The sequence below is a fragment of the Pseudoliparis swirei genome, chromosome 8, assembly GCF_029220125.1.
Source record: "Pseudoliparis swirei isolate HS2019 ecotype Mariana Trench chromosome 8, NWPU_hadal_v1, whole genome shotgun sequence".
NCBI lineage: Eukaryota > Metazoa > Chordata > Actinopteri > Perciformes > Liparidae > Pseudoliparis > Pseudoliparis swirei.
The window spans coordinates 5,851,778-5,878,023 of record NC_079395.1 but is presented as its reverse complement, the minus strand read 5'-3'; the positions used below and the strand labels follow the sequence as shown (position 1 = coordinate 5,878,023).

General features: G+C 41.7%; 1 protein-coding gene across 1 annotated transcript; it reads left to right on the top strand.

The window, feature by feature from the left end:
* The first annotated feature begins 6,298 nt into the window (after window positions 1-6,298).
* Window positions 6,299-17,903, top strand: wnt3a (wingless-type MMTV integration site family, member 3A). Its single transcript, XM_056421065.1, is given in 5 exon segments — window positions 6,299-6,331; window positions 6,333-6,421; window positions 11,107-11,348; window positions 17,054-17,319; window positions 17,424-17,903. Coding segments are annotated over 5 exon segments (1,110 nt in total).
* The last annotated feature ends 8,343 nt before the right edge of the window (window positions 17,904-26,246 follow it).

Here is a 26,246-nt window from a genome sequence, read left to right as displayed (position 1 = left end):
CAATAACTTCAATGTATAGTATTGACAAACACACGGCATCCGCCGAATGTCCATGTTTATCAGGCGTTTATTCATAAAGAGATCCAAAAAGATAAGTAAGTAGTTAATATAAAGCCAAATTTAAAAACAATCATACAACACGCACAGTTGCCATAACGTATTGTATTGTATTCTACATTTAAAAAGTAATTCTGAGTATAGAGCAGAGATTAGATTCCGTCTCCCTCCCCTTGGAGTCTTATATATTAGCCTTGGTCTGACCTTGTCTTGATATCACATCCCTGGAGAGGAATGTAAATCGTATCCGTCCAATCCCAACCCAGTTACCACCAAACTCCTGGTTCTCACCACCCCTACTCCGCTGCAGGGCCACATGATATTTTCCATGTACCAGACATAATTTGTGGCTGACGGTTTGGAGGCTGACGGTGCGTCTGCGCCACTCTGCTGTTTCAGGCGTCGGGTGCACCGTGTGCAGGCGGTTCTCAGGGATTCAGAAAACAAGTCTTCCCTCGTGGGCCGGAGAGGTGACTGTTGTTTTCCGAACCTCCGTGGTTCGATTGCACCCCTGAGAGGAAACAAATCAGATAATGCTCATGAATATAGTTGAAAGTGAGTTAAAGGACAGCAAGGAACAACAAAGTAACATAAATTCTAAAAACATCCCATTTAAAAAGGTGTCCTCGGAGCTCGAAGATGACGGAATCGCTGCCGATTCACCTTTTTGTACGCAAACCAAAACGGTAGCCGCCGTTTAAAGCACCGCGCTATCAAAAAAGACACCATCGTGGAACTTAATCCCAGCGCTTCATTTGTGGCATGTAACCCGTGGTCCATGCACATTTTCTAGTGAAGTGTTATGACACACTTGAGCCAAATTGTATGTGAGCATGTCGCGGCTTGTCCATTCTTGAAAGTGCTTAAGTAGGCACATCTAAGCTGCATGCTGCTGCTGCCGTGTAACTGTGGGAGAATACCCATAATGCACGGGGAAATGGTTGGTTGTAACATGATCTTCCAAAATCAATCACTTGACTTGAGCTCGGTGTGACATGAGAGAGATGATCATTCCAACGGCATCTTCTGGGTCTAATGTCTTGACGTTTTTATCCCATTGGAGGCCGACGACTTTGCTTATTCAAGCATAAGTTACATTTGCTGTCTTGCAAACAATTACATCAATATCTGACATTAATATCAAACCAGTCTACTGGGTTTTATTTTGTTACTGCCAAAGCTGTGTGATACAATCCGCTCTTTGGTTTCCCGGCAACCCGTTCAACACGCTGCTTTAATGGTGTTTACAGAATCGCAACTTTTCTATTTGCCCCTGAACAAACCGAGCCATTCATCCAGCTTCACTTCGACTCACTGGAGAAAGCATCTACAATGACACAACACAGTCTCAACAGTGAAAGTAGTGACATGTGGCGAGAGTTGGAGCCAGGAAAGTACAGGTTGCTGTGAGAAGACGGACGATACGGTCGACGTGTAGTGAATGGGTCGTGCTCTTGACCGGCAGGTGGTGTTGATGGAATGGTGTGATCTGCTTTACTTAGCCTTAATGAAACGAGACAGTCAAACTGAGCAGCTGCAGCCTGTGCGGCCTCTTCTGAGCTGATTGCGACCTCGGATGACCCTGAGAGAATGTCATTGAGAAGAAGAAGAAGAAGAAGAAGAAGAAGTCTCAGTCGCAAAACCTCTCTCAAAATCTCTCTCACAGTAGTTGATATGAAACGCTGCACCCTGATATGACACACAAGGCTGTTCCTGTAATTAAAGCAGCATTGTCTCTTCATGTTTTCTGGCCTCTGGAGTCTCATCTTGCTAAATGTGTGACCTCAGCGCTAACACAACTATATCTGAGGCCCAGTGAGGAGAAACCAGACAGAAGGATGTTAGGTCTTCAGGTGCGCCTATATTTGCTTCTCATTCTTAGATAAACATTGTGACTACATTAAAGTATTCATACAAAACCAGCATCTGTTTTTTTGCTTTTTACTTTTAAGCTTTTGATTTAAACTGAATGGCAGCATGTTGAAGGCAATAGTAAAGGCCCCAGGACTGTTCCCTGTGGTACTCCTCGAGTGTAGCTGAGGATATCTAGTCCCCTATCGCCACAAGAAATGTCTTCTCAGAGAGATAGAACACATTTTGTGTGTGTTTTGGGCTCAAAAGCAACAAATATGACCTCAGAGGCTTCGAAGACCGTTTACACGAAGATACGACAGTTATCTCCCACGATGTGTCTTATCGGAAGAAGTTTTTACACCCTGTGTTACCGAGAGGCGAGCCGGCGAGATAGGGCCGTCAACGCCTGTGGTAATGCCCATCCTGAAGATAAAGGCAAAGGACAGGCAGACCCTTTGCTTTGTTTCCCATGTCTGGAGAGCAGCAGAGAAGTGTAAGGGAAAGTGATGAGATATTTCCAGGTGGGAGCTTGTGGGGTGTGTCACAACATATTTAGGCACGGCTCTCCTCCCTTTCCCTTGAAAGACTTGGAACTCAAAAAGATGTATGAATCCAGTTTGATCTGCTGCTTGTCATCTTTACTGTCTTTTAAAGAACATACAAGTTAGTTTTTGATGAGTATCTAGGGGGGAAAACACCATTTAGCAATAAAAGAGTGCTAATTAGATGGGCATGTAAAACGTTCTGAATAATAAGGACAACAAAGGTCTGCCTCAATGTGAGACACACTCAAAAACCCTCTGAGATATGTTTATACATATATCTGCTACAATTGGATTGAGATTGAATACACATTTACCAGGGAATGCATAAAAAAGAATATTTGGACAATATTAAGTGTATTTCTGATCTATTACTTTTTGTAATTCCAGTTGTAAACATGTACTCTATTTTGTTTGCTTTAAATCTCTTTCTCGTGCACGTCCCTGCTTTATTAAAGTACTTAGAATGGCCTCCTGTGTTTGAAAGGTGCTATCCAAACAAACTTAAGATTGAGAATTTTTTTTTTTTTAAGTTCAACAGAGACAATATATATTGTAATTCCATTACAATGCTGACATCTAGTGGTGCTGTCACATTTGTACACAACAGAAATCTCAGTTTGTGTAAAAAAAAATGTTCTCTGTATGTTGCATCTCGGCTACTTAAATGCACAAATGAAAAGCATTAACGGCATCGTGGCACGGGAAAAAAATATTCATGGGAAAGTCAGTGAAGTAATGAAACTGTGATTCGTCAAATATTTGTGTATTGCACGGTGTTGGTGTAGCTGTGTTCTGTCAAACAGTGGGAGTCTGACTGAGGCCTGTGAGGCCGAGCAATGACAAGACTCGCTTGCTCAATGACATCATCATCGCGGTGAGGTCACCGTGGGCACACAGAGGTGCCATGATGTCCTCCTGTCTGGGAACTTGGATGGATGGACTGCAGAGACAGCATGGTGGGAAACGTGTTGATGGAGATGAAATGAACATAAACCGGTCCGCAGCTTGACAAATAGATCGCTTTGGAAAAGTGTATTCACCGTGTGACCACTTCATATAAAACTATAATTTGATTGATTGCTTTTTCTGGCGTGTAGAAGTTGAACACGTTTTTACACACATTTTAGCACTTATTAAATCTCCAGTTGAACTAAAATGCTCTACAGTCAGGAGGCATAGTAGAACAGGCATCACATATTTCACATGCATTTAACACCCTCGTAGTGTTGGCCTGCGTGTCAGTGCTGACAGCTACCGGGGAGGAGGAAAATGCTCTAGAACTCCCAGATTTCCCAAACCCTCCGGCTCCTCCGTGTACCTCTACAGCCCTCCGCACACAAGTTTGGTCATTTAGTGACAATGTTTTACATATATTGTTAAATAAAATACACTCTAATTGTGGGAGTCATTGTGACATTCATCAGAAGTAATTCTTGGCAACATCCTTGTGGATGTAGTCAGTGTCGTGCAAAGCACTCATTATGCATCTGCTTTCCAAGTTATATTATTAGATATTACCACATATGTTTTTTTTTTATGAATGATGCTTCAACTTGTAAGCAGCATCATGCTGTTGCTGATCTGGGAGGCATTCCTAATGTATGTAGTCTTCAACAATGTGTCATATTTTTATAAAAAATGATCAACGCTTTTCTATGAAAAGTCTGTAAACTAACTAGTAACTATAACTGTCAAATAAATGTCGTCAAGCAAAACGTTAAATATTTCTCCGTTGAAATTGAAGCTGTAGTAGATTAAAACTGCCCCGCTGCCATACATGAATAATATACTTCGTTACTTTCTATATTATTGAAGCTGACGTGTATTTATATTTCAAGTATGGTTGATTTTTTTTCTCTGATTCAACTCTTCTATGAGTTTTTGAGTCACTTTACTTCACCTGTTGGAGTATTTGTGTGGCTTTAAGGTTGCAATGTGCACCAATGTCCACTAGATGGCACTAACATCTTTAGGCTCCAGAGTGTGTGTGTGTGTGTGTGTGTGTGTGTGTGTGTGTGTGTGTGTGTGTGTGTGTGTGTGTGTGTGTGTGTGTGTGTGTGTGTGTGTGTGTGTGTGTGTGTGTGTGTGTGTGTGTGTGTGTGTGTGTGTGTGTGTGTGTGTGTGTGTGTGTGTGTGTGTGTGTGTCGTTTCGCCTCCTCCAGGCAAATCATCAAAGTTTAGCATGTGAACACTTTTGGGTAATTACAGAAAAATGTTAGATTTTGTTGAACTTAATAAATGGTGTATAACCATCAGGATGATAATGAACTCTAACAGGTGAAGTAAACTGAAACTCAAACGCTCATAGAAGAGTTGAATCAGAGAAAATAAAACAAAAGATTTGAATTATAAATGTGTAAATCAAATTGGTTCCTGTTTTGATTTTAGTCGCAGCAGCTTTAATAATATGTGCATGTTGTTACACCCTTTAAGCTACAAACATGTTCTAAAGTCTTACTGAAATAATGGTTTGATAATGTAATGTATATAATTTAAGTTATTATATTATAATTAATATTATTTTTAATGCTGTTATTTTTATTGTTATTATATTATTATTACTATTGTCTAATAGATAACAACAGGTGACAAATAGTGAAAATAATAGTGAGTTTTCCGAGAAAAGGGCACAAACTGACTAATTTAGTGACTCAGTTAAATTTAGAAATTGACTTTTTGCTCGTCCCATTAGTCACCAATGTTACCCAACTACAGTTTGTGTAATCTTCCTGTGAGCATCAGCACGCGGAGACACCTCCTACCGGATCAGCTATCAACAGCCATTTGACACTGAGAAAGGGAAACAGACAGTCTGCCATTTAAACTCAGTGGTGCGGCCAATTGTATCCAATAATTTAGTTGGAATAGGTCGAAACTGTCTGGCAGCTCCTCCCAGCCATCTTTAAACTTCGGCTCCTCAAGCTGTGCACATCACAGTTATAGCCGTGCCAGAAATACCATGTGAGGAAAAAATGAAAAAAGTTCCTTAATTAATACCTCGAATGTGTCCTTGTTTACATTCACACCAGGATGCCTCTATTTTATATGATGGAATACACATTAACATCATTAATTTGTTTGCCATGCATCTCAATGTATTGGTGTAGTTAAAGCAATCCAAATAGTTCAGATGTTTAATACACACATTAAAGAATACAATTATTGGGGATTTTCTTTCCAATTGTAAATGTCTTTAATTTAGTCTGCTTGTATTCAGTTAATTGTGAATCCATCAAGTCCGTTGGTGGGAGTGAAAAAAACCGTCTCAACTTCTAATTTTATATTCACGACAAACGGGCAATAATAGTCTAAAGCAATTCACACATATTTATTTCTGCATTTTAGAAGCTTCAAGCCAGGGAGTGAAATCCGGACAGGTTGTTATAGCTACGCAATCCACAGGGGTTCCGATGTCTATTTAAAACCCCTCGGACCCTCCCTCTCTCCTTTAAACAACATTATATATCACACACACTGCATGCTAATGCGACCAATTCTCAATGAGCACTAAAACACATCTTAAAATTAGCTCATTCCGTTGTCTGAGTTCAACCTGCCTGACGAGGCAACAGAGGGAACATATCATCAGAATTCCCCCTTTGGCAATACCTGCTGATTGGGTCCTAAAAAAAAAAAGGAAAAAAAAGCAAGCAAGCTTTTAACTTTTAATATTTGGCTCCCGAGTTCTGCCACGTGTAGTCGCGACAGATAGATTATCCCGTCGGTGTTTTCTGGGGAATAGAAATATATATATATTTTAATCCATTCGTGCGGATTTAGTTGTTTTTATTTTTATTTTTTCCCCAAAAAAAATCTTCAGTTCCAAAATCTCCAGTGCGCACATGAGCGCGCACGGAGGCTTTCTGCTGGAGAAGTTTTAGCGAAACTTTAAGGATGATACACCTTGGATGTTTCCTGGTGCTCTGTGGGCTCACGCACGTCATGGCAACTTATCCCATCTGGTGGTAAGTTTCATTTCTTCGTTACGATCCCCGAACGACGCGGTGATTTTTAGTTTTGTTTGTTTGTTTTTGTGTGGATAACGATCCGCTTCGTGCGTCACTTTGTGCGCGGCTGCACTCCTGATGTGGTTTCTGACAGCAGCAGCAGCAGCAGCAGCAGCGGGACAGTGCGCCGCAGAGGGGACGCAGTTAGGAGACGTCTTGACGTTGAGGTGAAATGATGAGGGCTGTAAATCCGAGGAGAGAAAAATAACGTTAATTTGACATTTAAAGCAGATAAAAACGATGGAAAAAAACACGACTAATAACAAACCAAACAATATAACTTCAATCTATATTGCACGTTTATTTGTAATGCTATGGACATCAACATTTGCAGGACGAACGATGCAATTTGACAGAGAATTTTTTAAATATATGAATATATATTCAGAGTGCAGCAGGTGCAAAGTGTGTGCGTGTGTGTGTGTGTGCGTGTGTGTGTGTGCGTGTGTGTTGGGGGTCAAAGTGGCAAAGAACACATATTCAATCTTACCCAGGGTTTAACCTCAATGCTTGGGACAACTTGATAATGTATGTAATCGTTGTTATTATCTATGCTAATAACGAGGCTCACAACACGTAGCATCATTTGTTTTTAATATTTTCTTGGATGAGCAACACTTTTTTCACTTTAAAAAAACATAACTAAAAACGTAATAAAGCAGTTTACCAGTCTGAAGTGGGATGCAGTAACATTTTCTGGGGGCTACGTCTCAGTTTCCTCACTTTGCAAATGTCTATCTTGTTTTAAACTCTTTTTTTAAAGCACAGAATCACTGCAGAACATAATGAGATTGTTAAGTCATGGTGCAGCAGCCTTGATATTCTCAATATTTAAGAAACCGACAAAAGTTGCACATTTTCATTCTTTTTTGAGCACTTTATTTGTTGTGTTCTGTCTCAACTTCTTTAGCTGTTGTTGTCTGGTTGCATAATGGTCATGCTTGATCCATCCGCTACACAAATCCCAAATATTGATCGACCAACTGATGTGTTTTATGAATATAAATCCAAATAACGGTTCAACATTTGGTTTTCCTAGATATTGGTTTTCCTAATGGGGCTCCTGGTGGCAATACTGATGAGAAACTAATTACACGCACAGCTGGAAGGAAATCCTGATATAATAGTGGAGTGGGTGGGAAAAAAGAACTGACCCAAATGAGTAAAGTCCTGGCTCTAAAAGTTAGTGACGCTCCACCAACTTGATGCTCAGCCTAATTGTGTGTTTTACCAACGATAAGATTAAGTTTCTCATTTCAATTTGTTGGATACCAGCGTGTGCCATGTTTTATCTCTGATGATTGACACACACAAATGGTTGAGATTTCAATCTCCATATACAAGCTTTTCTTTCTTCTTTGTGTGTGTGTGTGTGTGTGCACCCAGTTATGAATGACACAATGGAAAGGCAAGTTTCCATTCTGTCATGACCAGACCGCAGCGCGTCGAGAACAGACTCCGGTGTCGTCGGTTTGATTCTGGAGAGATGTCCAGGTCTTTGATTTGAAGAGTCTAACGTCAGTAGCCAAAAAGTGGCGAGTAAACATAACGGTATCACCTACAAGCAATTTGAAGTAACAAATGATGTAATATTGCGTATTTTCTTCCTCCTGTTTTGTGTTTCAAGACGTCTGATGTGTGTTTTTGTACCACAGTAACTCATCACCCCCAGTCCGCGAGGTTCCTTTAGCATCGTCTCTCTGATTTCAAACCGCACGTCATTTATCTGGAAAGCAACCGGTGATGTTTCCGCTGACCGACTCTGCTTCACTTTGCTTCAAGTGGCCATCGGAGCTGGATCCTGGCTCAACCCCGGTGCCGCGGCAGTCTCCGGGGATAGGGATATGCACTAAGACAGGTTCCCGTCTGTCTCTACTCGACCTGCCATGACATAGCCTGGCTGCACCCGCCACCCCCTTCCCCAGTCCACCCCACCTTAGAAGATAAATACCTGGAGGTGAAAGCTTGCCGCACATTCCTTTTCCCAAACATATTCTCTTGATGTCAAAGTCGGCTCCAAGGCCCCGGGGCCCACAAGTAAAGTGGTAATTCTAAGGAACCCTGCTTGGGCTTGCTGAAATATGCATTAAACCTGTGCTGGATACACTTAGATGAGAGGGGGAAAGTCTGTACCGAGGAGAAACTTTTATCTGATATATGCTTTACCTAAGTATTTATTTGGTAACAGTTTTTTTTTTAATGGAAATGTCCATTTGACCTTAACAACATTGGTGTATCCACTTTTTTGACCACTTCCTCTAGATAGGAGTTACTTTTCGAGGGCAGCTAGTGTGAGCAGGATGAAGGAATTTCTCAGGAAGCACAAAACCAGCATTTAATTTTAAATATTTGTCGGAGTTGGTATCCAACGATGCTGTTTTTTATCTAATAGTTCCTTTAATGATGCCCTGTCTCATCTCTTAGACCATTTTCTAACACAGGAAGTGGTGGCATGGATTAAATACTCTGCCCAACAGAGACAGATGCAAAGACACACAAGAGTGGAGCAACCAAAGCACATGATGGTGCATGCAAACCCCAAAAAACTCACAGATAGCAAACTCCTCTATGACCTTTATTCTGCACTGTTTTTTGCTATTAAGATACATTCGGTGCTTTATTACTCATGCAAAAATCTTTGTCAATGATGAAGTTGATGAAAAGGCAATGGAAACCTCAGAGTTGCAACATATTTTTCTTCATAGAAGAAAAGAAAGCAGAGGAGGTTCAACACCAGACTGACTGTGGACGCCTTGTACAAAAAAATGCAGGCCTGAAGGGCTTGTTTTCACCTCCGTTCACGCACATTGTTGAGCCTCTCTGATGAATTGTTGTACATGTTTTTCTTTGCGTTTCAGCTCCATTTCTTGTGGGCGCGTTAGCAGCAAAGCAAAAGTTTGCACTAGTTTGGGTCGTGGACTCGGGTTTCTAGTGGGAAAGATGTGCTTCAGGGTGTATAGACTGACAAGGGCCAACGAGAGGTCATTGTGTAATTGTGTCCTTGTTTACTGATGGATGTTGCAGACAGACTGCAGACAAATACGATTTCCTCCGGAGTCATTTTCAACTTGCCATTGCTCGCTCACTGAATGTCTCATTTATGATTAACTTGGGCGAGAACGTCTGTGAAGAAAACCAGTGTGACACACGACTCTGACATTTGCTCGGGGGGGGGGGGAATAACCGTGGTTCGCTCACCTGTCAGCGGCGGGCTTACGCACACCTCGAAAAAACCGACAGTGTTACATTGTGATATTGAAAATGAAATCCGCTTTTCAATTCAAAATATATATATATAATTGAAGTATTCAAGGTCAACTTGTTTTGCTGCCGTCAGAAGCGGTCAGCCAAGGGTCAGTTGGCTGAGGAGATCTTTTCATGGGGCTGTGAGCTTTTGAAGGAAGCAGCCTGAGGCCGGTGTCGGGAGTTTTAGTAATCTTGTTGTGATCAGCAATTAGTCCTTGAACAACAGTGAACGGGTCAACGGACAGAGAGCTAACAGGGCAGCAGAAGACTGCACACCTGCTCTCACGCCGCATTTCTGCAACAGCTACAGTAACTACCATCGAGCCTGTATCACTCCGGGGAGGATGAGCAGATCACTGCAGCCAGTGCGCTGTCGCCGATAGAAAGTTGAGGTGAAATGTAGACGTGTTCCAGATTTCCAACAAGCTACGTCGTTCCTATTCTGCAGAACACTTGCCAAAGATAATAGGGACTCTGCTATTAATAATTGCGTCATTAACATTTTATATGTTGGTGACAATTCAATCAAAACTGAGCAGCTCAGATCAGCGGGTCGTGTATTGATGTCCAACCTTTTTTTCATTTACCTAAATGAATTAATAAATATTGTCACAACGTTTACATGTGTCCTTTAATGAACATTAACATGCAAATAAAAACAGTTATCCACAGTCAATGAGGATATCTGTGATGTAGAAATGCAAACAGATTGTCATGTTAAAGCGACGGAAAAAGAAAAATGTTCCTTAGAATTAAGTGAATGACATACTGTGCAATGATACAATAGATATCCCATTTCTATGATTACTAGTTCCTAAATGTCCTAATTGAGAGGACACGGAAAAGAAAGACAGAGAGAAAGCAAAAAAGGGAACGAGACAGAGAGATGTAATCAGTGAACCAAGTTTGCACTTGTTGTATCCCAGAATACCTTCCTCAAAGGAAGGGGGGGTTGTTCTGTGTTACACTTAATACACTCTCTGAAGTTTCAATGTAGGGTTTACACTCTTATTACCCTAAGCCAAAGGCCTGTTAAGTGTGCGGACAGTTAATAACAAGGTGTAGTTTTCCAAGTTGTCAGCTTAAAGTCTATGAAGACCTCGAGATGCATTGTGGACTTTCATCTTAGACAGAAACATTGCGTGCTTCTGTGGAGCAGAGCTGCAATTTCAATGCACACAAAGGCCAGGTGTCTGCACACAGGGTAGTTGAAGGGATAAAGGATGGATGCCTAATGGTAGCATCTGACACAACAAATAAACACACACAATCAAAGTCAGACGTGAAATTACACTGCACCTGGAGAGGGAAATTAGTCCACCACTTGAGAGACGTCGAATCAAAAGATCAAGATCATGGAAATGCACTAACGCTGTGACTTCCCCATCTCCTTGTAGGTCACTAGCAGTGGGCCACCAGTACTCGTCACTGGGCACTCAACCCATCCTCTGCGGCAGCATCCCGGGTCTGGTGCCCAAGCAGCTGCGTTTCTGCCGGAACTACGTGGAAATCATGCCCAGTGTGGCCGAAGGGGTCAAGATTGGCATCCAGGAGTGCCAGCACCAGTTCAGAGGGCGACGCTGGAACTGCACCACGGTCAATGACAATTTGGCCATTTTTGGGCCAGTGTTAGACAAAGGTAATAATACACAGCAATCAGGTTCATGTGGAATTTAAAAAGACGGGCAGCGTTTTTTTAAACATCATCAAGAGTGCTCACATGCTACTTTTTTTTTTCACGCAAAGAATCTGTCGGTGTACCTCAAACACAGGTCTCCAACATTCGTGTTTCAACTCACCCCGAAAGATTCCTAGCGTTTTCATTTGGCACCGTTTACTTGGTTCATTTGGGATTAGCAGACAAAGCTATCAACCGACTTCACCTTTACAAACCGGGATTTCAAAGGTCAGACAAAACCAATGTTTTGGAAGCATTTGCAATAGTGCTACTTGCCCATAAACAGATCAGAGTTCGATTATCAAAATAAGAGGCTGTCAAGACTCTCGATAGTCAATAAATATGACAAACGTAACAGAAACATATATATTCCACAGAAAAATAACAACAAAGGAATAGTCATAGTTGCATCATAAGATCTAATTCTATGTGAAGATGGTCTTTGTGCAAGTAACATGACACCCACAATATTTGCTTTTGTGATACCGTTTAAACCTACTGGCCCCAAAAATATGTTTCTGGTCATTTCTTATAAACCATCTGACAAAAAGACTGATTAACTCTTTTCTTAACAATTCTATATTATGTCTGTGTTATATTTGCATTAGAAAGGCTGCTCTCCCTTCGTGCTTCATTCATTATGCTCATACAAATCCTTGTTTAAATAGACTTTAGACTGAACAAGAGCTGCCTTTATGCATGAAATAATGTAAACAATTAAGGCGAGTGAGTTCTGTCTTGTCAGTTTTCTTTCGGAGGGAATCCCCTGTGATAGTTGCGGAATTTTTCGAAATACATTTGTGCCCATTAGATTCTCTGATGATGTACGAGGAGTTTTAAGTATATGTCAATTTTGGTCTACTTACGGGATCAGGCTGCAGAAATCCCCCCCTTAGCAGGCTTGTTTTGTACCTTCCTTGGCTGTTTCGCCCTGTTTCCAGTCATTTTGCTAAGCTAAGCTAACCGCCTGATGTAGGCTAACTTAAATTTTCAGATGTCTTTGAATGCTATCGATCTTCTCCCCCAACTCCCGCCACGTTTTGAAGTATTGCCTTAATGGCTTCAGTGAGTAGAGCAGATACTTTCTCATAATATCGTGTCCCAGGAGGTTATTTTCTGTGCTTTCTTTCTGTCCGCTGCGTTGCGTCTTGCTAGCTCTAAAATGTAGTTACGATGAACACTAAACACAGGAGTTGGGGGTCAGGGCTTCACCTGTCACCTAGTTTACAGAAGATTGATGCAAACACAGAGGGTTGGAGGTTAGTTGGGGCAATTGCTTTTAATAAACTCCTGAGCCAGTTGATAGAAGAGGCTCGAGCTCAAGTAGGTGGCTAACGATAGGGGTTCTCAATCCGAACCCTATTGTGGTGCAAAATGCCACCACATCTCTCCCATTGCCTCCCCTCCCAGGCCTTAATTGCAGGGGTACTGAGTGGAAAGAGGAGGCAGCTACTGGGCTTTAAATCATTTTGATTGGATTAAGGTCACTGAGGCCCTTAATAATGTGAGAGGTCAAAGTGGCTGGATTAAGTGCCTTTGTCAAAGGCCAATGAGAGTGACTCGGGGGCTCACAGGCCTTTGATAGGGCTTAGTAGGAGAGGGCTTCCATTTCATTGGATTTGATTGATGCTGGTGTTTGTCTGTGCAACAGGGCCATTGTCCTCCCTGGTGTCTGTTTGTCTGCGTTTCAGACTGTTGTGTGTCGGTTTCCTCCTGCCTTTTTGGGGGCCAAAGCTGAAAGGAAGCGAAGGCGCCTTTATAGGCTTCAGGGGCTTAGTTCCTATCAGTTAGCCCATCACTGCCCATGTCCTCCTCACCTTCACGGAGGACATGAGAAGTTTGTTTTACATAGGTGGATTAAGCACTGGATAAATACGAGAAGAATGAAAGACATGGACCTTTATGGCAGAGGAGGCCATTCTGTGAATTGAGTTGAGACTACACTTTAATAGAATAGAAGGGACATTTTTCTGTTTCTGCTTGTGGAAAAATGCTTTGTTCGCTGACACAACCGCCTTTCAAATACAAATGCATGAACATACTCATGTCAAATGTGCTAATACATTGACACTTTTCCATCTAAATGTACATTGTCACGCAGCCCCATACCAGACCTCATGCAACCAAAACATGAAAGAGTTAAGTTACTCATGCCTTTAAAATTAGCACGTACTTCTTCTATGTGCCTGATCCTCTCTCTCTCTCTCTCTCTCTCTCTCTACGTTTGTCTCTCACTCCACACCCCAAATCACAAGCCCTACCTCGAGGCTATGTCTGCGTCAGCGCTCATTAATTTACATTAACTAAAGTGTCAAAACATGCACTGCTGGAATCTGCCTGTGATGAAAGGTGATAGAAAGTTCCGCAGGTGTTGTTAGTCCGTGGAGCCGATCCCAGAGTTGTTTCTGCATTCTTTGTATTTACAGAACACCTACCAAGTATACGGATATAATCAGACTCCAGTTAATGAGTCGTATGATAGTATTAGTCAGGGCAACTTTGCTACAAAAACTGGAAAGTCACAATTTTACAGGTGATGCCTCCCACACAGGTATCGACACGCACTTCCACTATTCGACTTGAAACCATTACTTTCAAGTGAGGTTTACAGGAAACTCTTATGTATTAAAAAAACATTTGGCATGTATTGCAAGATGTCCTTACAGTTGAAACTCTGACTTATCTAACCTTTATTCCCTGTAGGTATCTCTGCCTTGCCTGCATTCTGTATACAAGGAAATCCACCTAATAAATTAACCTAAATCATCAAGTCCCAACTAAACTAACTGGGAAAAGGTCAGGTGATGTGGGTTACGACCTATGACCTGAGGATGAGAAAGTGTAACTATTTAGGATGAGCTAAGAGGTCTGTGCTTCTCGTGAGACGTATGTCTCAGCATGCTGGGGGAGGGAAACTAGCACACCAGTATATCATTAACTCTGGGCAAGAAAGAAAGAAGGGGTGTGGTAAATGGAGTTGATGGGGGGACCTTAGCCCCACTCCCTGCTGGGCACTGCTCAGAGCACAATATCTTCGCAACCATGAGATTAAGCAGGAGAAAAAGTGCTTTTCCCCATTCACACGCCCTTTAGATTGTTTTATTAAACCATTTGAATAGGGATTTCCCCGTCTGCCGACAAGCGGGGTCCAGCCAATGCATAGTTCTCTGTTGCTATGACTTAACTTGGTCCCCACTAATCACTGGCCAGGGCAAATTTCATATAAAATATCTGGGGCCATTGTGGGACTAACACAGTGTGACAGTGGCAGCACAATAGGGGATTCAACCCCCCAGCAGGTTGTAGGGACCACTTGGCCTGCCATGGTCTGGCAAAGTTTGGTGGAGGAGCATTGTCGGAGTATAGTGTCTTGAAATACCATAAATTGGTCATAAAATCAAGAGGAGCTAAGCAATTAATGTAAGGGCTTGGATTTCCAGTTGAAGTAAATGTCATTACAGGTGTATAATGGCCCCTGTATAAGCTAGAAGTTTGAAAAGATATTTCAAAATGTGAACGTTTATCGGTTCTTTCATCCTATGGGACAACACTTCAACAACAGACCAGGTACAACATGTGACTTCAAATTGAAACCAGGTTCACATGGTGGTGTTGAGGTGTATCTGGAGGCTCAAAACCATCTGAGGTCTGTGTATGCACGTGTCAAACATGTTTCGTGGTTAGAACAAAAACAACAGATTTTATGGACTAAAACGTATGGGTTTGCAGGTTATTGGTGAACGATGCTGCTCAGCCAGTCAGAGCTCAGGAGTGTTGTGGACAGTGGCATCATTGCTTGGAATAGATCATTATAGGCTTGAATGCAGTTCATCTTTATACGTTTGCATCAGTACTAGTGCTTTTATTATGCATATAATGATAATATAATGTAAAGGACTATATTTTGTTAATATTCTCTGCATTGGAAATCAAGGCATTTTAACTCTTTATTAAAGAGCGTTGACTCTTCCACTCTCACACAGATCCACCAGCACATATTTATTTTGCCCTGACCCTTCTCCTTTGTTCATTTTGTCCAAAAAAATCTTCTCCCATTTGAACTCATTGTCACTTTTTGCTCTGCAGCATCAAAGCCATCATTGTCATCCACAAGGTCATGTTTCCAGTGAAGTCCCCCAGGGTCCTGTTTTTGGCCCACATATATTCACACTTTTTATAAATAATGACAAAACTGCTTTGACATGCTCAATTGTGTCAGATGATATAGTCTGTGGAGCAGAGAAGAAACTAACTAAGCTGAAACTGGAATTTGACATTTAAAATGTTGGTTCAAATGGCTCAACTTAGATATAAATAGCAAAGAAAAGCTTTTTTCGAACCTTGACATTTTATATCCATCGAGGACTAACACCATAGACATGCAGCTCCGCTCACTCGTAGAAATTAAAACCATTAATCTCGTACTTTATCAGGCATGGCGATATGTAATGTACCCCTGTTGATAACTTCCTAATGTGGTTTACATCTTACATCCCTTAACTACCTTAATTGCGAAATAAATGTTACAATATCCAAATGCAATGATCTGTGGTGGATGTAAGCGGCCATCCGGCGAGGAGAGCAGAGGTTCAGATGTATTGGGAACACGAATAACGCTGTGGCTTTGCAATAGCAGCATGAAGTGGGTGGTGGCAGCCTTGTGGTGGAGGATGCCAGTAGACCTTTTCTCTTGCATCATTGTTCCTAATGCCCTTTAGTCCTCAAACTGGTTGGAACCTGCTGTAAGGGAGGAGTTCCTACTCCCTTTAGTTATATACTCCTCCCTTCTTTCCTTTTTTTTCTCCTTCTTGTTCTTTGGAGAGAAGCGTGCACTGCCACTTTATCTATCTCACACACACACACACACACACAATCCCAAATGTCCTTGTTGATCGTTAACCCTCTCTGTCGACTTCTTTACGCTCTATTTGTTCAAATTCATATTTACACCCAGTGTTTCCATTTTCTCTGTCTTTTTTCTTGTGATTGTGCAAGACCATACAAGTAGATCAACTCAAGGCACAGTCCCAGTTATAATGAAGCAGGGAATGCTAAATCAACCACTCAAAAGATCTCATCTTCTCTCACTGTGAAATGCTGTTTCGGGATTGCATATCTGGACACTGCAGTCCCATCTCCATGTTGTGTCTATGATGTGTCCCTACAGTCTGAGGCAGTTTCCTACCCTTTCAAAAGCTTAATTGAGTCCCTTAATTATAGGCCTGTCAGGCCCGTCTCTTCCTCTCATCTATCTGGAGGATCCTGATCCCTCTGAGTCATCAGTTAGCTATGTCAGACAGAGGCATATAGAGGCCTTCCTGGCCTTATGCGGAGACAGGATGATTGATGTCTGCGCTGAATGAACACACACCTAGGGAGATACAACCTTAACATGTGTAGTCAACTCTTCAGTTATGTAAAGTTTGTGAGATGTTGTCATGTTTGCTGGAATTGAGAAATATTTGCATATACTTACCAAACACAAGCATATATCCCTATAAACAGGCGGTGACCTACATTAACCAGCAACAACTTGTCCATAAGTGTAATCCTGAAAATAGCTTACGAGGGGCACATTACTCACGTGACATCACTCTGCAGGATCTTGCCTCCGAGTATTTTTCCAATGCTCTATGTCTTACAGATATCTGAACTTCTCTTTCCAGCCACTCGAGAGTCGGCGTTTGTTCACGCTATTGCCTCGGCGGGAGTGGCGTTTGCAGTGACCCGTGCCTGCTCCGAGGGTTCAGCCACCATCTGCGGTTGTGACACACGCCACAAGGGCCCCCCCGGCGAGGGGTGGAAGTGGGGTGGCTGCAGCGAGGATGTGGACTTCGGGAGCATGGTGTCCAGAGAGTTTGCCGATGCGAGGGAGAATCGCCCTGATGCCCGCTCAGCCATGAACCGCCATAACAATGAGGGAGGAAGAATGGTGAGTCAACTTTTTTATTATTTTTTTTACGACTTTTTGCTGATTGTCGCAGATTTTTCTTGCTTTTCGGTTTGATCAACGCGTTTTTCTCTTGATTCCTTTAGTCCCTCAACGACAACATGTTCCTCAAGTGTAAGTGCCATGGGTTGTCGGGCAGCTGCGAGGTCAAGACGTGCTGGTGGTCTCAGCCTGACTTCCGGGTAATTGGCGATTACATGAAGGATAAATATGACAGTGCATCCGAGATGGTGGTCGAGAAACATAAGGAGTCCCGCGGCTGGGTGGAGACCCTAAGACCCAAGTACAACTACTTCAAACCCCCCACAGAGCGCGACCTGGTTTACTACGAAAGCTCACCAAATTTCTGTGACCCCAATCCTGAAACCGGCTCTTTCGGAACCCGCGATCGCATCTGCAACCTGACGTCCCACGGCATCGACGGGTGTGACCTCCTCTGTTGCGGCAGAGGACACAACACCAGGACTGAGAAGAGAAAGGAAAAGTGCCACTGCATTTTCCACTGGTGCTGCTACGTCAGCTGTCAAGAGTGTGTGAGAGACTACGATGTGCACACCTGCAAATAAGGACATCTGGTTCTGGACTTTTAACAGGCAGAGGAACGAATAGAGCAACTTATCGACGAGACACGAGAGACTATAAAGCGGTCTGAGGCGTCCACGGACTCCAGTGAGAGACTTCTGTTGTGCTGCAATACTCAAGAGAGCCCGTCTCTGCTTTGGGTTGAGTAGACGTCGACGTCACCTGGCCTCATCCATATGAACCATGCAGATGGTGATGATGACAACAATGTTGATATCTCCAGCGATGACAAAAGAGGGTTTTTTTGATGTAGGAAAGTACCGTCGGCTAATTGACCAACACCATATTGGTGTATTTTGTCGTTGTTGTTGGTTTTTCTGTGTTTTAAGTAGTTAGTTTTGTTGAGAATAGTCCAGCACTGCCAATGCTTTCAAGTCTTCGGGGGCAAACGGTGTGAAAAGTGTCACCTTTTCTTCAATGTGTCATCATAACTTGGTTTTGCCACAGAAAGTGACAACATTCATGAGCCATTTGCAAGATCAGACACTCGACAGCATGCATTCTCATCCTCAACATTATACGTGTGCGTGTGTATATCTGAAAACTAACACTGTTGCGTGAATGAGTTTCTTTTTTAGTGTCAATATGTTACTTATGTCTGGGTAAGAATGCACTTGCACCTGAGTGAATGTAGTTATTATGCCGCAATGTGTTTACATGTTCTCACATTCTTAAGATAACGAGTTAATTTCTGCTTTAAATTACTAATTTCATCTCAAGAGTAGACACGAGCCACATCCACTGAACATCAGCAAAGCAAAAATATACACAGTCTGCACATTTCCTGAAAACACCGGAAGCTTTTTTTCTTCTTCAGAGTAACAATGCATTGAACAACATCGTAGTGATGACCAAAGACAAGAAATTATAACCCCTCCTGTAAGTCTGCGGTGGTCAGAGAGCTGCAAATGAATCTGAAAGGTCAGCACTTGTGTCCCATTGAGAAATATGAAGCATGTTCTCCTTGTTTTTATCAGTATTAGCAATGTCTCATGTGACTGGGTGTTGGGAAAACTGTTATTTATAAAAGGGATATTCCCACTATATTTTTGTTTCATTTAAACACACGTGAAATTATTTTATTATGATATTTGATGAAATAGAGGTCAATTCTGTTCACCCTAGTAAAATAAAACACACATGGCAAACAAACAGCAAACTGGAAATCATATAAGTGTTGTAATAATGCAGTATAATTCGCAGTTGTGATAAAAATGATGACCAAAACCTGTGCATGAGATGTTTATCAGCTGTGGCTTCTTGTTCCCGAAACTAAACCATGAGCAGCATCACTGAAACTATCAATATTTCCCTTATTTTAATGCTGCTAAGTAAAGATAATATGTGTGTGTGTGTGTTTGTGTAAGCGTGTGGGTTTAGGTCCTTACATACTTTGTCCATTTGTGTTATGTGTATATTTTTGCATGTATTGATTCTTTCCGTGAAAGAAATCTATTATATGTAGTTTGGAGAGAGAAAATGTGAAGTTTTGACTAATTCTTGCATACAGTAAATCCCATTTTAACCAAATAGACCGAAATAGAGTTAATGTTATTTTAGTTGCCTTTGGTTTTATAGTCATGCTAAACACCAGGGCAAAAAATGGTTAATGTTGCTCTCCGTTAATTTGAGTAAAAATACATCACAGTATTTATTTATTTGGAAAGTGGAAAACTACTGAAATCTGCGGAAAAATAATAATGTTTATAAAAAGGTGAGTGTGCCATTTCACTGACAGTCTTGACTACTATGAGATGTGCAAAGTCACTGATGAATTATTGTTTACAGCCAATGTAATATCTCAGGCATGTATATTAATAATTACTTTTCAACCTGACTGAAAATATTAATGAGCAGCCATGACCACTTTCACATTTAAAGTCATCTTTAATAAATTACACAGCAACCATCATCAGTACGAGAAGTGCTATCTTGCATTTTTTACTGTACTCTTTATATAAGATCGATTGCTCGTGTGGACAATTTTGTTTATGTTCTAATTTTATGTCAAGTCTTAAAATCCAAAGTTTTGTACAAACTAGTTTTTGCGTTTTTTATAGATTTCTAAAATTTGATGTTTTTTTTATAATTATTTATTTCATGCTATGTACATATTAGTGAGTAAAAGTATATATTTGCAGAAAAACATTTTTTTTTCAAACAGTGTTGTGAATTGTAACGCTGTAGCATTTTTACCTCATCTGTTTTTTTACTGACTGCACACAGGTATCGTTTGTCTTACAGCCTGTAGTAGATTTCTAAAGTTAACTCTGTAACACCAAAATAAAGCAACATAAACAACCAAACGTGTTCTATTATCTCTGACTGAACATGTGATGCATTATGATGTGCATTTTTGTGAATTATATACAAAGCCAAAGATTCAGTGCACGGCCACCTCTGACCTCTACGTGCCGACCTGAGGATCTATATAAATGAATCTGAAGATGATAGCGCCATGTGAAACATGTAGGTAACATTATTCAGCCACTTGACAATGAAAACAAACTCTTTTAAACAAAGAAAAAAATTAAAAGACCTAAAGGCCTGTGATGCCGACAAGTTTGAGGGAGTTAGAAGCGCTATTTGGCCAATTTTGTTAAAATGTTTCAATCGTTTATTTTGCAGGGTAAAATAAAATGAAATACAAGTGTGACAACACACTGTTTACTATTTCTTGAATGAGATGAGTTTGTGTTGGAGAGAAATTATGAATGGGAGACATTGGTCAAATTCAGCTTCAGTAAGAGTGTGAAGTAACGGTAACCGGTTGAGGTGTTGTGATGGCAGCGAGAACCCAAAAGAGCACCCTAAAGGGTGTAGTATTAGCAAAAAATAATGATGGTGGTAGAGCTGTAGTATAATTGTTTTGATGATAACAAGTCTGTGTAAAATGTTCATGATTTGTTGCAGATCTCAGTTGTGAGAGATTGAAAACTAACTTTCATTCCTCATAATTCAGCACTTTACTTCATGATGGAACAAGTTGTGGTGAGTCCTGATTCAGCCGACTCAAACACAAGGTAATCCTCAACAAACAAGCAAATACCTCATCCAAATCAAATATCATTCACACAGCATGAAGATCGCTCTTCTGGCAGATCAACAGTCAGAACCCTCTTCGGTTCATCCTAGAGAAGACACAGCCTTGTAGTTACCATGTAGTTACCATGTAGTTACCATGTAGTTACCATGTAGTTACCACGTTGAATACTGAATTAACTGCCAGACTGTCCATCTGCAGACGGTGCCTCATTATGCAGCCCCTCATGGATAATACTGATGCCTGAATGAATGAAAACTCTAATCAGAGTCACACACTTAGTTCAACATGTCATCGTCATTAGGACTAATAGGTTTTTTGGACCGTAGTGCCCAAAACACGGGCTCTGGATTCGTCATAGGACGAGAGGAGAAGAAAATAAAGCTGGAGTTATAATTTCATTTCTTTGAGAGACTGCAGTGGCCAGCTGTGCTTTTTGGAGAGAAACAATAATACCAGAGAGAGAGAAAATGTCAGTGATGAGAGTGAAGAAATAGATGGAGCTTTGTTGGAGGGAAAGACCTGATCTCAAGATAGATTAGGGCCTGGATGTGAATAGAGCCCACCAGTGCTCCGGCTCAGCCGCCGGACCCCTGATAGTCTTTGAGCCGCGCAACAATGTCACCACCAGAGGCCAGGTCTCACTGCTATCTAACCCCATTATCTCACAGAAAGATTGATACACACCCCCTCCAGAGTGGAAGCACCACAAAAAGTGATACCCTTCCGCTCTCATTCATTTGGATTCAATAGTGCGCCCACCCCCACATCAAACTATATTTTAAGCCGTCTTTCACAGTTTTGTCCGACTGAAACTCATTACTTGGGTATACTCATTTTCCCAGACATTCATAAAAAATGCTGTGGCATTTAAATCCTGCCTCATGATGGGAAATGAAGAAAGACTCATTGAAGACTGTTGTATATGAACTCCTGGGAGCCAGCCAGGTTCAGGTTTGGTTTAGTGACTGGGAGGCTGTCAGAGGCTCATTCCACACCTCGACCTTTGACACTTTTCACACCATCTGAATGGGCGTAAACAAGTGCAAAACATGAAACAGATCACAGGATGGACAGAAACTCCGGCCCTGCAGCAACGCTGTCTTTCGGCAGAAGGAAATGGGCCCTTCCCTTCAGACCAGACCCACCTCGGAGCTTTGTCACCCAAGTGAGAGGAACATAGTTAGCAGATAGTTGCCAGAGGCGGCCACGGTGGCTCCAGGGACTGAGATGGCATCCTGACTGTGAGAACTTTGACGCGACCAGACTGCAAGAGGCACCACCCAATAACCATATAAATGGGAGACAATGGACCTAATTGCAATCAGTCGCCTCTTCTTTTTTTATGTCCCGAGTTTCACCCTGACATTCTCAAGAGACCACCGCATGCATTTCAATAAAGACGTGTTGTTGCGGGGCAGACCGAAGCGACGTATATACAGGCCCACACTCAAATGACAGCATGCAAATACTCCCACTAAAGTCACACCTCGGTGACAGCCAGCTTTCTGTTTCACTCTTCCCGAGTTCGTTTGATGTTAAGAAACAGAACAAACCCAGTAACAAACATGCAACCTGGTTTTTGAGAGTGGAAATGTAGAATTTTGAGGTTTTTGTCTGTGTGCAAATGTTTGAAAAGGTCTCTTCAAAAGGTGATATATCAGAGGCTCGGCTGCTTTAATGCCTAACACTACAGCTCAGACTGTAGCTTTAAAGAATGTGATTCACAAAGCTTGTTCTTGTTTATAGCCTCACACACACCGAAGGTGATGGGCCAAAACTGAACTACAGAGGGGAAGTGCAGTGTGTGGGCATTTCATTATGTCACTGACTTTGAAGCCAATCGTTTGATGTCTATCGGTTCTTCTGTCTGAAATTAGATTACTGGGATCCGCTATGTCTTCAACACATTTAACACATTGGACCATACGGATTGGAAGAATATTAAAAGTTTTTTGTTGTATGACATACTGTCACTGTCTTATTTTAATTTGATAAATTATTCCCTTTAAATGTCTTTATTTTGCCTGATTAGTCCTCTTTTTTTCTATGGCTTGTAAGTGATATTTCTCACTTCCATTTTCTAAATAAATAGATCCTGACAGCACTCACACCTTTATCCAACACTTCAGCCACTAAATTCTAACATTAGATCCACCAATGTGTTGTTTATCACACAAGACGAATCACTTTGTTGCCACTTTTGGAAAAAAGATACAGTCGACAGATACAAATACTCTTTTACAGATAACTCCACACACAAAACAAGCCATTCTCGCATGGCTCCGTGGAAACATCTTAACATCTGTCGCAATCATGGCATGACATTTTCTCTTTTACAGCCAGGGCGGGTAACGTGTGAAGTATGTCACCTGCCATGAATGAGGATGATGGGTTATCTGCAAGATTTCTAAAGAGGGCAGCCATCATCAGAAGAGATGTGGCACCTGTAAAGCGGCCTTATCCCCGTTTGAAGTGTCTGTTTGTATTGTTGAAGCCAACAAAGGAATTTTGCCACCCCTGTACTTACAAGAGGACATTAGTCAAACTGGGGGAGATAACAAGGGGAGGAGGAGAGAGGGTTTGGGGGAGATATGGGAGACATACTACTGCACTACACACTCTACAGGTGCGTTTGCACATGCATGTGTGCGCATTTGATTATCCCACCGACTGCTCAGCCTCTACAGTTTGAGGAAGAGTGTTTGGGTTCAGGTATGTTGTCGTGTGATGTGTCCGCTCGTGCTGGTGGTGGTTTTGCAAGCCTGAAGGTTGACAAGGGGGTCACCCTCCAGATCAATGCAGGCCGGGGTTGTAGTGGGGAGGAGGAGGCAGACATGATCACTCATTAGTCACCTTTTCACCTCCTTGCAGCTCAAAGCGGTTCAGCAGGTATAGGATGAGCAAACGCGCATTTTCAGAAGCAGTTTTATATCATTTTTACAAATGTTTATTTCCAATTTCTCTCATCTCTCCGGTGGGGTCTAATTTCATATTTATAGTATTCCTATTGTATCACTGTAAAGACCCGAGTTTATGTATTCAGTGGATCCTAGTGTGTATCTGGAGGAATTTGTAGAAAATAAACCGACTTAGGGCAAGTCACGGACTCACTGAAGTGAGAGTGTTCAGCAGCGGCTCCAACGAGCAGTGCCGTAGTGACGTTCCGCGGCGTACAGGAAGGTAAGCACATTGTGGTGTAGCATTAGCGCACGGTGGAGCAAACTAACTTTAATAGCGGGCTAGTTAGCTCGCAAGCTAATTTCACCACGCTTTAGCTGGTGGTGGAGGGTTAGCGGAACAGCAGACTGGTGGGCGGCGGTAGCGCTGGGCCTATAGCGGTACCTCTGCCTCACCTATCTCTCCGTCGGCATGAGTTCATTAACTGTCGGCATTTATGAATGCCAGTGAAATCGTTATTGTATAGCTGTGCCTTCATCTGTCATCGAAGTGGAGGAAGAAAAAAACATTTTTTAATGGTGGATATCAAACTTTTCCAAATGTATCAGAAAATATTCAATTTAAACATTGTAACCCAAATAAATCTGAACATAGTATATTTGTATTAAAACATGATTTCTGGAGCAATCTCTTACAATTAACAGATCCGCTTTGGGATCAGTTTGTTTCAGACAGTGCGAGAAAAATACAAATGAATTTGTTCTTGTTATAATCAATACTGCAAGTATATATAAATAGATATCTCACCAATGCATCTTTCCAGACTGTAGCTCAACTAGAAAACAATCATTTAGTTTCATGAAGACCAATATTTTAGTCAAATATGACCTCAATCTTTATATTCACAGACTTGTTTTTGTTTTCAGACGCTTACACCTTTTTATAAAGATCCATTCTTGGTGGTTGGAAAAACATCAGCTTAGCGTAGATGGACGGGGAAAAGAAGATGCATGTCCAAATTCATCCGCATTATTGTGGACATGTCCTGAGTGAGTGAGATTGGGTGTATCAATTACAAGGTGACTAGCAGGGGAGAGGAGCGGGGTTATCATTAGCAGGGACTGGCGCTGGCCTCTGGTAGTTCCAGTAATTACCTCACAAAGGGTGGTGCTTGCCTTCCCACTGCTTTTCCCACACTGCACTCCAGGCTCAGAATTCCAATCGGCCCCAGACCTGCAATCTCCACGGTTTTAGACAGCAAATTACTGACAAGTCCCATTCTTCACAGCACTGTAATTGCTTTTTAGTGCTGCTTTTATTGAGGCAACCCCAACCCCCTTGCCCTTCCCCAAATAAAGCCAAGTAAGGGAAGGGGCGAAGGGTTAATATAGATAGCATTAGTACCTAATTGGAAGGTCTTGGACTGCACGAGGGCTTCATTCAAGTCCTGTCTAAATCTTGTGCGGTATTTGAGTGAATTAAACCTATTTATTTGTGATCAAGAGTGACATGTGTAGTTCATTAGTTTCCCATTCGTTATGAAGGTAGATGCAAACTGTAGAACTGTGTCTGCGTGTGTCTGCTCCAGAGAAGTGATGTCATAGAGGCTCTTCACATCCCATATAAAGAGAGGCACTGTGGATCTTGGCTATTCTACGAATTAAATCACTTTGTGTTGTCTTTCCCAGCCCAGCGCATTACTCTCCCAATCTATCACTTTGTGGAAATCATTAGTCTGCATGTCAATACGAGCTCCGAGCAGAGAAAACATCTCATTATGGGACTTAAAGAGATCCGTGCATTCTCGGCTCTGTCAAGCTGTTCCTCCTTTCTTCAATATAGTTACTTTCCTTTCACTCGGAGGACAAATTCTCAACGTTCCAATGCCGGACAACCCAACAGTTGCCATTTGAAATGAGAAAAAGAGAAAGAATAGAAAATGGCTGAGGGATTAGAGGATCTAAACAGGATAAAGGGATAGGAGATTCTTGGTGTGATCCAGTTTAGTTTGAAAGATGGAGGGTCTTAACAAGGATTTGAGACTTTAGAATTCATTGTGCCATTATTTCCATCCTGTGCAGTTTGAGCTAAATTGTTTGCTGTTTTGTGGTCCTCACGATCCCATCTTTACATGCAAGTGTGGTCACGATATTTTCAATTATCGTGACACAATGTGCTAATTATCCCTTTATTTAGATGTACAACCATTTCCAGTTTGTTTCCCACGTGTACCTTGCATATGCATGTCATGCATCCCTCGGGATTAATAAAGTATCCATCTATCTATCTATCTATCTATGCAGAAAGAGGAAAAACACTGAGATGAGCTAAGTATGGTTTAAATGCTAAATAGTGATAATACACTTCCCCTGTTGTCTGTCTA